The sequence below is a fragment of the Lissotriton vulgaris genome, chromosome 2_1 (genome assembly GCF_964263255.1).
Source record: "Lissotriton vulgaris chromosome 2_1, aLisVul1.2, whole genome shotgun sequence".
Classification (NCBI taxonomy): domain Eukaryota; kingdom Metazoa; phylum Chordata; class Amphibia; order Caudata; family Salamandridae; genus Lissotriton; species Lissotriton vulgaris.
Window position 1 is genome coordinate 1,290,112,055 of NC_141687.1, and position 12,671 is coordinate 1,290,124,725.

The 12,671-nt window shown below is 43.2% G+C and overlaps 1 protein-coding gene across 1 annotated transcript in view; it reads left to right on the forward strand.

Annotated features, from left to right (window-relative positions):
- Nucleotides 1-12,671, forward strand: part of LOC147732522 (carotenoid-cleaving dioxygenase, mitochondrial-like) — a 481,496-nt gene that overhangs the window by 76,197 nt on the left and 392,628 nt on the right. The window contains exons 2-4 of the mRNA XM_086954272.1: nucleotides 490-691; nucleotides 881-1,092; nucleotides 4,052-4,167. Coding sequence (XP_086810398.1) covers nucleotides 490-691; nucleotides 881-1,092; nucleotides 4,052-4,167 — 530 coding nt within the window. The remainder of the gene's footprint in view (nucleotides 1-489; nucleotides 692-880; nucleotides 1,093-4,051; nucleotides 4,168-12,671) is intronic.

Consider the following 12,671-nt stretch of genomic DNA (forward strand, 5'->3'; position numbering starts at 1 on the left):
AACTATGCCACATGGCGTGCTGGCGTAATTTGGGGATTTTCACATACCAACCACAACACCACATTACTAAAATTAGGTGAGCTTATACCCATGTGACACAGATTTCACCCAAGCCTACCTACAAATGTGGAGTTTTGTATATAAGGATGCAATCTAATAGAAATAGAAAAGGGTAAGTGAATGCTACGGCATGTGTGATGGAGTTAGAAATGGCACAGAAAGAAGACATGTAAAATCTGTGTTAGAATTAGTGATGTTTGCTATATTCCACTAGTGCAAGCCTATAGGTGATGCATTCTCAAGACAGCATATCTCTTTGGTGGGAATTAATTAGAATAATTATTGAAACCACTTTTTTTGTAAATCCTCCATTCTTAGCTAAATGAATTATGAATTAGATGGTTTTGTTGCCTCTATTAAAACTGATTAGTGTTTAATTGTTTTTTTTGGTTAGACACAGTACTTTACCTTTTTCCATGTTCTTTTCAGTCCTGAAGCATATACTGAGAACTGCTCCAAAAAAAGAGTTCAGCCAGAACAGGAGGCATCTACAAAGCCTGGCACCCTTGTTCAGTACAAGGGACGAAACCCCCGAAACCATCCCGACCAAGATCGTGGGCAATATCCCAAAATGGATCCGTGGGAGTTTCCTCCGAAATGGACCCGGGAAGTTTGAGTTCGGGAACGACAAGTAAGTACATTCTTCTTGATTGCCATCTTCGTTTGATCAAGCATGATTTTCTTCCATTTTGAAAATCAGAACAAGACCCGCCAGCTCTTCCATAAGGTGTTTATGAGAACCAGTCAATATTCTGCGCGTGTTGTCGAATCACTGAACTCTTCTTATTTTTGTTTACATCATTTTCTTCTCTTTTTCCAGGTTTAACCATTGGTTTGACGGCATGGCACTAATGCACCAGTTTAAAATAGAAAATGGCACTGTGACATATATGAGCAAGTTTCTGCAAAGCGACTCCTACTTGTCTAACAAGGAAAAGAACAGAATTGTGGTCTCGGAATTTGGAACATTAGCGATGCCAGATCCTTGCAAGAGTCTGTTTGAACGTTTCATGTCCAGATTTGAAATGCCAAGTATGTTCGTTTTCTAATTAGCTCACTAAATTGTATATATTTGAGATAGTATTTCCACAAGAAGGAGTGTCTATCCCGAATGCAAAAATGTTGATATAAAATTACTCATATTTTGGAAAACAGGAAATCTGAAAGGCAAAGTTAACCTAATCTGAATTGCTCTGTGTTTTTACACTAGTATATTTGACTTATTTCATGCACTGGTATTGGCTAGCTGGAAGGGTCTTCTAATATCACAAAAATGATGATAGTCGAATGGTCTGATTGCTTAAACTTCCAGTATCTCTTCATCATGTGCTAGTCTACGGCTCGTCTGGCTTAAAAATAGTGAAACTGCATGCTTCTAATCCAAGTGCGTTGTTGTATAACTCTGATGACAGTGCTAAAAGTGTTGCTGAGTGGATGGCAGGCCACAACTTTGAATTGACCAGTATGATTCCAGAAAACCTACCTATAAACACATTGATGAAAATATTCATGTTAATGTAAGTCTTTCAACCACTCCAATTCATTTTCTTCTTCAGTTGCCTGCTGGGGTCTCCAGTATGCCTCATTTGGGACAAATATGCCCATGATTTCATGCTTCCTTTTTTTGTATACCAATTTGTGTTGAGAATTTTCATTAGTAAAGAACATTACTTCTTGCCGGACAGTAGCAGAATAACAAGGGAGTCTCCATAATGTCATAAACAAAGCAATTCTGACAGTATTCCATCTGTTGCTCAGTGATTGATAGTAGAGAGAACAGATGTTAAAAGAAAACCTAGGATAGTAAACTCCCCTTCCCAACTACTACAGAAACCCTTCACCCTCTCCTTCCTCCCCTCCCCTGCCCAGGCCCCTGGAGGTGAGGTAACTCTACCACCTGTTTTATAATTTACGAAAGAATTAAAAACAAGCCATCTGACCATCTCTACTCAGCCCAACCACATTCGCCTGGGTGTTCGTTCTCCCTCCTGTGGAAGGGCCGCTTCAGTACTCTGACACCTGGGAGTCATAATGATGCTCAGGAGGTCCTTACACACAACTGTATAAACATGCTTCCATTTGGTTTCAAAGCAGAGCGGGGTACAATTCGTATGGTTGGTCAATTGTTCAAGGGCTAATATTGTCCATAGCTTGTGGTACCATTGGCAAAGCGGTGGACTATCTTTTGTCGTACAGCGGAAGGCTATAGTTAGTTTTGGAGCTCCCAGGCACTGGGACACTAACTGACAATCATTTTTAGACATAATTTCAAGTTCAGTGGGTCTCAAACCATGCAACATGTCTTCTGGGACGAATGGTCTCAGATACCCCGATAGTTCATTTAGTAGGGCCGCAACCCCTTCTCAGAAAGGACAGACCTGTGGGCACTGCCACCAAATGCACATTCTGTCGACCTCTGGCCATAGAACCACTCTATCAATTGGGATTAACATTCTGAAACATGCAATACAAGCTGGAGGGAGTGTAGTTCCACCCATACCTTTATTTATAGTGAATCTCCATCACTGAGACTGACTTTGAGGTGGAATGTATGACTCTCCCCAGACATTCCCACTATTTCTGTGTTATTTGTTGCCTTAATGCTCGCTTCTACTTCCTTGTGGAGAAGTGTGGCTCAATGGTTAGAGCGGCAGACTCTGATGCAGAGGTCTAGCCCGGGACCAGGGTTCAATTCCCCGCCTCGGCGGGTCTTGAGCTAAAAATTCCACGGACCTGATAATTCTCGCCTCGGTGCCTATTCCAATCATGGAGTCCCACTCTGAAAAACTGGGCAATAGCTTGCTTAATCTCCACAACGGCCCCCACAATGCTAAGGATGCCTGGCCTCCACCTTGGGGGTGCCCAGGAGTGGACGCCTCACAGGGAAAGCCAGGATGGGTACCACAGCGGTATTCGTACCAGCGCCTTGAGACCCTTGCGGGTGAGTAGTGCGCTATACAAGTATCAATTCCTGATGGGGAGCCAACCACAGGAAGCTTCCTGTGCCAAGTTAGATATGGTACCTCTAGTGCCCACCAATTTGGGAAATAAGGATTCCCATGTAGATTTGTCCTTGACCCTGTATCTGAGAACCACGTCGCGCAGTCGTTCCCTTAAGGAGAAGTGAAGCACTCTTTCACATTGCAAGATTGTCTTGGGTACAGAGGCTTTGAACATTCTAGAAAACATCCTACAACCACCTCTCTCCATCCCAGAAATGCGGATCCTTCTGCTGCTCAAGTGAAATCATTGTTAAAGTGAATAGGAATGTAGGGCGAGGGGTAAGACGCCAAGCTCGAGCTTCTATAGATGTGTCCCAGACTCGCAGCGTTATAGTGACTGGAGAGTTATATTTGCATTTGGTGGCCTGAGTTCCTTATTCAGCCAGACTAGGTCAGACAGGGGTCTTTAGACAATGGATTGCATCCAATTCTTCTCAGATTTCGCCATGGACCACTTCACTGTGATGTTGGTATACCACATAGTACTAGGAAATATAGGGTAATATCAATCCACTGTTTTCTCTGCTTTGCGTTAGGAGCCTAGCGAGTGTATATGCAACACATATAGGCGCCTCTTAGTCTGGAGTTTTTGGAAAGAAAGACTTTACTGTCTCTAGTACCGCATGTGGGTGCAGCTCACTGGATGGGTTGCACCATATACTTCTGCGCTGCTCACTTTGTTTAGACTAAGACATTCATCCAATCCATATGAGTCCTTTGTGGGTCACGGATCACATAGTCTGCTTGTGGGTTAAAACAGGGTAGGATTGATGGCTTACCACATTCTGCTTCCTGAAATAAAAACAAGGAAAATTGTATTGCTCACAGTCATAATAATATTACCCTAAGCCTAACCCTTCATACATCAGCCCATCCTTCCTGGCTTGAGGCTCTCTGAAGCCAGTGAAATACACAAGTAGATCAGGTGTTTCCTAAAATGCACACCAGCTCTTTTGGAAACAAACACTGCTTCTTTTTTTCTTTTTCAGCATCTACAGACAATGCAATTGTTAACTTTGTCTTCTACAGAGGTGATTACTACGTCAGCACAGAGACCAACTTCATGCGCCGGATCGACCCCAACAACCTTAAAACGTTAGAAAAGGTAAAGCTCGTTCTCTGACTGAAATGAGAATGCATGGGTCAATGGAGAATACATTTACAATTTATGGTGATAAAATGACTGATTGCTTTGTTGCATGAAGGACGATTGTCCAGAAGGACAAGGGGTGGCAGACGTGGCATCACTTAATCTACGACCATCCATGACATAGTGATGGCTCCCATTTGCAGTTGAGTGTCAAGTGAAATGACAATGTGTCAGAGTACATAGTGATAATGGTTTCCATTGGCAATTTCACTTTCTGTTCCTGCTGCTGTTTTTGTGGCTCCTGAGACCAGCAATAGCAGAGCAGTGCCAAGAGTACCATAGGGCAAGCCATGGGTAGCACCTTCTAGCCTGGAACAAATGAACGAACAAATGAATTAAGGAATGAAGTATGATTTTTAAAGTGCTGCCGCTACTCCTAAGGGAATCCAGGTGATAGCAGGGACATCTTAAGAATTTTGGGGGCCACGGGCCAAACGTATTTTGGTGTCCCCGGTTCGCAACATCTTTAAATTTAGGATTCAATGTTAACTCTGTCATGCTGTCTTCGGCCAGGTCACCGAGTGTGCACAGACACAATCGTCCAAATTCAAAATGTGATTACATCTAATATTCAGGGATAGTGACTTGTGTTTTCAATATTGTTACCCAGCAGGGGCGCACTAATATTACTGCAAATAATCTCTGACACCCATTTTTTTAATTTTTTTTTTAAGTTTGATTTATTGAAGAAAGAAAGAAAAAAAGGGGGGAGAGGGGAGAAGAAGGAAAAAACATTAAAATGGATATGACAATAAAATACATCTTAAAGGAGAGCAATAGCAAATATAAAATACATAACGGGAAATAAGTAATGCATTAGAAGTTCATAAAAAGCAAATATAATGAGCATGAAAATAACATGAACAAACTAAATATGTATAAAGCATATGCACCGTAGAATAACATTGGAAATTAAAATTTGAGGGAAAAGGCAATAGGAGATTCATGGTGGTTTGCGTACGTCAACTGTATCAGAATCCAGGGAGGGGCTCACTGGAGCCGAGGAGGAGAGATATGTTACCAAAGGGAGCCAAATGAGATCCCGTTTAATTGCCAGGGAGATGGGGGACACAGAGTTGGTGTCTAGTCGGTGGTTAAAACAGACTGCATTCCACCAAGAGCGATAGAAAACATTCATAGCTTGCTTCCAGTTGGAAGTGACAATGCGGAAAGCAACAGCTATCAAGAGGTCAAGGAGCTGGTAATGGCGAGGAGAATGAGGAAGATCAGTTGAAAGAGAACCTAGAAAAATAAGAGAAAGGGAGAGGGGAATCTGAAATTGGAAACCTTTTGTATTTGAGACCAAACTGATTTCCAAAACTGGGATATAGGTGGACAATCCAACAGCATGTGTTTTAGGTCTGCAGAGGGACAGGGGCAAGACCAACATGTAGTGGGACTCTCTGGCGAAAAACGAGAAAGAGCAAGAGGGGTAAGTAGAGTTCTGGTATAAATAAAGTATAAAGTTTGGGTAGTGTGAGCAGCTCTAGAGGTCTTATGAAGTTTGGACTAGACTCTATCCCAGAGATGGACCGGCCAATCTTGAGAGAGATCAGATTCCCAAGCGACTTCAATTTTGGATTTTACTCTATCAACCGTATAGCGAAAAGAATTATAAAGGGAAGATGCAGAGTGAGAAGAGTCTATTAATGAGGAAGTGGACTTGCGATTGAAAGGAATATCATTAGAAGGCGGTAATGATTGGAGGTAAAGAGTGAGAGCAGGGTCAAGCAAATCATATTGTGAACGGGCACTAGAGGGTAATGAGAAAGAGGATTTAAGTTCCAAAAAAGAGAGAGGAACACCATGCTAGAGCAATTGAGAGATCCAACACAGTCCTCGAGAGTGCCAGACTTTCCAATAGATGGTGCGATTGCAAATTTTAAGAAGTGGGCTATACCAGATAGGTTGTTCGTGAGAGGAAAGAAGGGAAGGATACAACGTGGATAAGAAAGGGTGAAGGAGATTACGACAATGAGAGATAATAAGGGTGTGAAGGCGAGCCGGGTAATACGTAAAGGACACAAGTTCACAGAAGTTGAAAGGAGAAATAAAGGAGGATTCCATGGTTAACCAGATGGGAGGATGAAAGGGAAGATCAGAAGAAAGCCAACGAGTTGTTTGTTTCAGAGAAAAAGCTCGATGATATTCTCTAAAGTCAGGAAAACGAACACCGGCCTGAGTCTTGTCTCTTCATAAGGAGGCGATAGCTATCCGAGGACGTTTACCATTCCATAGGAATTTTAATAGCAAAGAATGTATCTTTTTTAAGTAAGAGACAGGAATACGCATCGGGAGCATAGAAATAGTGTAAACAAGGAGAGGAGAAAGCATCATCTTTATAGAATTGAGCCAACCCCACCAAGACAAAAGAGCGGATGCCAGCGTGAGATAGCTGTGTCCATTTTCTAAGAAATGTAGTCAAAATTCAACTTAAGAGTTTCAGATAAGAGAGGAGCGAACCAAACACCCACATATTTAATTTTAGATGGTTGCCAAGAGAAGCCAGACTGCACAAAAATATGTTTCTGGCAAAGAGGATTTAAAGGGAGAATTTCACATTTATCGACGTTTAGGCAATAGCCAGATACAGCAGAGAAAGAAGAGACTTGCTGAAGAAAGGGAGGGAGAGAAGAGAGAGGATCGGAGCAATAAAAAAGGATTTCATCCGCATAAACCGAGAGCTTAACCTGACGAGAACCAAAGTGAAAACCAGATATATTGTCATCCTAACGGATCTTAGTAAGAAAGGGTTCTAAGGCTAAAACAAATAATAGAGGGGATAATGGGCAACCTTGTCGGACACCTCTGTGTAGGGAGAAATAATCTGAGGTCATGCCGTTAACAAAAATGGAAGCTTGGGGATTAGAGTAGAGTAAGGAGATAATGGAAATGAATTTGGGAGGAATGCCGATCCAACGGAGAGCCTGAAACATAAAATCCCACCCAATCCTGTCAAAAGCCTTCTCCGCATCTAAGGAGATAGCTGCGAGAGGAAGATCTAACAACGAAGCTCTGCTGAGAATGTTAGAGAAGACTCGCGAATTATCGGAGGAAAGACTGACTTTAACAAAACCGGATTGTTCAGGACCGACTAGATCCGGCAAGAGGGGGTCCATTCGTAATGCCAGAATCTTAGCTAGTATCTTATAATCCGTGTTAACCAGGGAGATCGGGCGATAATTCTTGCAAAGGGAATGGTCCGTATCCTCCTTGGGAATTAAGCAAATTAAGGCCTGTTGAAAGGAACCGCTCGATGACCCCGCTGCAAGAAAGGATTGGAATAAGAGTAGAAGCTTAGGGAGAAGGAGGGAGGTAAAATGACTATAAAATTCAATGGTGAAGCTGTCCGGGCCGGGAGCTTTCCCATGTCGTAATTTAGAAACAGCATGAGAGATTTCGGAAAGTGATATGTCCAGATCTAAAGAATTTAGATTAACATGGGATGTCGGGGGAGAGGGGAGGGACTGGAAGTAAGAAAGAAGATCCGTAGGAGACGGAACCTGTTCAGGGGTATAAAGATTGTCGTAGAACTTGACAAATTCGGCAAGAATTTCTTTGTCTTTAAACCGAGATTCACCGGAGGAAGTCCGTATAGATTCAATCTTTGTACGTTCCTTCCTGATTTTTAAGTAGTTAGCAAGACGTTTTCCCATCTTATTCTTACCACCATAGTATTGGGAATTACATTTTAGCAAAAGGTTAGAGGCAGCTTCAGTTGTAAATTTGTTGAAGGAAATTTTCGCATCAATACGTTTTTTAAGGGAAGAGTCTGAATTGGAAGAGTAGTTATCAAGCCTAAGCGCTTAATTTCAGTCAGAATTTGAGCCGACTTGGTCTCTCTGAGTTTCCTCTGTCTTGCAACAAATTGGATGATAAAACCCCTAGAAGCTGCTTTGAAGGAGTCCCAAACCATAACAAAAGAGGAGCCAGGGATATGGTTAAGAAGGAAAAATTCAGTAGCAAAAGTAGTGAATTCAGAACAAAAAGTGGGGTCAAGGAGTAGGGCATTATTTAATCTCCATCTGCCTGAGTGAGGGGAAAACGGAAGAAGATCTAAGTCCACAAAGACAGGGGCATGGTCAGAGAGGAGGATGGAGCCTATTTCAGAACGGATGGCATGTTGGGACAGGGATTTGCTAAGGAAAATATGATCGATGCGTGATTGGGATTGGTGAGGGGAGGAGAAGAAACTATATTCTCTAAGATCGGGGTTACAAAGTCTCCAAATATCAACTAACGCATTGTTTTGAGTAGTTTTGACAAATTGAGAATGCATCTTGGAGGGCACAAATTTGACTTTCGAGTGGGGGTCAAGGAAGGGGTCCATAATTTGGTTGCAATCCCCACCAAAAAGAATGTAATCCCCAGAGAGGGAAGTTAGTTTGTCAGAAATAGAGGGCCAAAAAGATCTGTCAACTCCAGTAGGGGCATATGCATTAAAGAGAATGAGAGGAATGTTGTCAATAAGCAAGTTAACAATGACCCAACGACCATTAACATCACATTCATGAGAAACTGAAGAAATATGTAACTTTTTGTGCAACAAAATCAGAACACCATTTTTTTTTTCAACAGTGGGGGAGCAGAAAACATGACCCACCCAACAACGTTTAAGTTTAAAAGCCTCTGCCTCCGAAAGATGAGACTCCTGAAGGAGGGCAACATCTGTTTTGAGTCTAGCCAGGTGAGATAACACTCTTTGCCTTTTATTGGGATTATTTAATCCCTTAATGTTCCATGACGTAACACGGAATGGAACAGCAAAAGAAAATAACTAGCAACATCATGCTCATTAAATACAAAAACAAAGAAGAACTAGAAAAATGTATAAGTGGCGATGTGAAAGAAAGGCTAGAAGGAAGAAGGAAAGAAGAAAAGAAGAGAAAGGAAAAGAGGAGGTGAAAAAGGAACGGAAAGGAAAGAAACTGAAAAAGAAAAGAAAGGAGAAAAAAGGAAGAGACTGAAAGAAAGGCGAGATTGAAAGAGGAAGAAAAAAGACAGGAACAAAGAAGATCAAGAAGACAGTACATGTCCAAAACGAACGACTGAAAGACATACTTACGAAACGAAAAACGATAACGAAGACGGGGGTGGTGGCGCCGAGAGAGAGACGGCGGCGACAACATCAAGAGCGAACACCAGACCTCTAATACCACAGTACCAAAGGGCAGCATACAGAAACAGTAGGATAGATCGGGGATGAAAAAAAGAGAGGGAAGCATCTGTAAAGAAGAAAAAGGGGTAAATGTATGAATTGAGGATGAAACATGAAATGAAGATGGAGTTAAACAGAGGTAAAATATAGAAGGATAAAATGACAACAATAAGAAGAACTACAAATAAAGAACAACATCAGCAATATTGAAGAGTTTTCAGGTCCAATCAGACCGGTCTGGAAACATCCATAACATCAGGACCATGTTGACGAAGGAAAGCTTGAAGGACGGCAGGATCTTCATAGGTGGTGGTTTTGTCCTTGTACGTAACCTTGAAAAGACAGCGGTGAAGAAGTCCATATCGAGCATTGAGGGCTCTGAGTCTATCCGCGGTAGCCTTGGAGACATCTTGAGATAGATACAAACGATGACCTTCCCATAGGATTTGTTTCTTGAGTTTAGCGGCTGAGAGAACCTGCAGAAGATCAGTGTATTGGAGGACCTGCATGATGACTCCTCTAGGTTTAGTAGAGACTTTAGGACCAAGGCGGTGGGCCCTCTGAATGTTGATGGAGGCTAAGGCTGGGGCATCCAGGATCTTTGAGAGAAAAGATTGAAAGAACGCAGTAGGATTGGACCCTTCTGTAAGTTCAGGAAGACCGTACAGGCGGAGGTTGTTCCTACGATTTCTGTTTTCCAAATCCTCTGCCTGTCTCTTAAGTAGAAGAAAGTCAGCCTCCAGTGTAGGGATGCGAGAGCAGGAGGATTGAAGAGATTCCGTAGATTGTTCCAGGATTAGGACACGGGAGTCCATGGATACCCATTTGTCTTGCATGGTCTGCATATTTTTAGTGGTAGCTTCCATGAAAGGTTTGAGAGCTCTTAATTCTTCTAGAATGAGGTCCATGGACGAAGAGGATGTGGCGTTCCCAGGAGAGGGAGGGTCTTTTTTAAAGACGTTTGGTAGAGGCTAAGGTGGAAGATATTTTGCCGCCATTTTGAGATTTAGGGATAGCACCATGTGTCAGACTTTGACATTGTACCTTCTTCCATACTAAGCAAGGAAGAAACCTGGTGCAGGTGTTTGATGAGGAACGTGGAAACGCATTAAAATCCTTACATGCGGAGGAAAAGAGCCCACAACATCCTATTGAGAGAAAAATATTTTAGTTCGAAAGAGAAGTGCAGGACGTGTAAATGGGCGTAAGGATTTATATAACCGCAACCAACTAGCGATGCTGAAAGGAGGATTAAAAACAAAACTGAGGAGGCATATTGGTGAAAGCGTCAGGCAGGATTAGAGAGACAGGTGATAGGGTCACAAGACCTGGGTGCGGTAAAGAAACGACAGACCAAGGAGTGAAGGTACAAGTAAAGCCAGCTTAATCTTCATTCCTCATTTATCCTACATAGCCAAGAGTATAAACAGACAGCACATGGGCGCATTGTTGGAGGCAGAGAGTGAATATCACTTGTAAAATGGCGGCTGAAGTAACTGGTTGCGATTTGCGGCAAAAATGGGCTGAAAGAAACCTCCACAAGAAAGCATATCACATGCAGGACTCACCGCTTGTTAAAATAAGATTGTCCACATGGTCAAGAAGCCTGTATGCAGTCATAGGAGGCGCGGACACCTCATAACGCGATGTGCGCAACACACACAAAATGGTGGCCGGGGCCGAATCGCCCGAACCGCGACGACCAAAACCTTCCAAACTACTCGAAACTCAAAGAAAAAGAGGGCGCTGGGCTCACCTCATGTTCCCTTTGCTGACATTATCGGGGCCGAGGCAGACCTATTTTATTTATTTATTTATTTATTTTATTTTTAACATTTGTTAAGCGCAAACAATTGCCCGCAGGCGTCTCGGCGCTGTACTATGTATGCTCTCCTGTGCGGTCTTATGAGGTTAGAGGTTGAATAGCCATGTCTTTAGTTTCTTTCTGAAGGACATAAGATTTGGGCTGGATCTTATGGATTGCGGGAGTGTGTTCCACAGTTTTGGGGCGGCACCTAGGAAACGTCTGTCTCCCCAGTTAACCAACTTAGTTTGTGGTATAACCAAATCGTTCAGTTTGGCTGAACGAAGTGTCCGAGAAGGAGTATATGGGACAAGATGGTTTATCAGGAACTGAGGTGCTTGGTGATGTAACGATTTATAGACAATGCACAGTGTCTTGAATTTTATTCTGTTCCTGATAGGGAGCCAGTGAAAACTTCTCAGCGTCTCAGTTATAGGCATGAATTTGGGAATATCTGAGAGCAGTCTGGCTGCTGCATTTTGGACTGTCTGCATTTTCTTGATTACCCTGACTTGGGCATTGGCAAATAGGCCGTTGCAGTAGTCTAATGCAGACAGGACAAGGGCGCTGACCAATGTCTTGCCTACATTTTTGGGAAGAAAGGGAAGGATTTTCCTAACCAAGCGTAATTTGTAAAACGCTGTGGTGGCCGTCTGGTTGGCATGAGCCATAAAGTTTAACTTGTCATCGAAGATGACTCCCAGGTTTCTCACCTTAGTGGCAGGTTTGGGCAAGGCTCCAAAGGATGATAGCCACCAAATTGGGGACCAATTAGGACTGAGGTGGCCAAAGGTTACCACCTCAGTTTTGTCAGAGTTTAGTTTTAAACAGTTTGCTGCCATCCACTGTCCGATGGCCAGCATACCTGTTTTAAAACTCTCCGCTACTGTTTCCCCATCGTTTCTGACAGCCAGAATCAGCTGGGTGTCATCCGCATATGAGGTAAGGTTCATCCCATGCGCTTTGATGGTTTTAGCGAGGTCCGACACATAGATGTTGAAAAGTGTCGGACTAAGGGATGAACCTTGAGGTACCCCACATGGCACCGACAGCTCCGCAGACTCGAATTGTCCCAGGATAACTGCCTGGGATCTATCCGTCAGGAAAGATGCCAATAGTTTTTTTGCCAAGCCTTGCACGCCCATCTTTTCGACACGGTCGACTAAGATCTTGTGGTCGACCGTGTCAAAGGCGGCCGATAAATCTAAGAGCACCAGTAGTGCAGCACCACCTTGGTCTCTGATTAGTCGGATGGCGTCCGCCGCTTTGATGAGCGCTGTTTCAGTTCCATGAAACTTGCGGAATCCAAATTGCGTTTCGTCGAGCAGATGGTATTGCTCTATGAATTCCGCAAGTTGAGTATTCATGGCTTTCTCAACTATCTTGGCAAGAAACGGAAGATTGGCTATAGGCCTGTCCCTTGCCGTCCCGGACGGCCACAGACGGCCCGCCCTTTGCCCGGGCTTCGCCCGGCGCCGCCCGCGCACGTCCGCGACG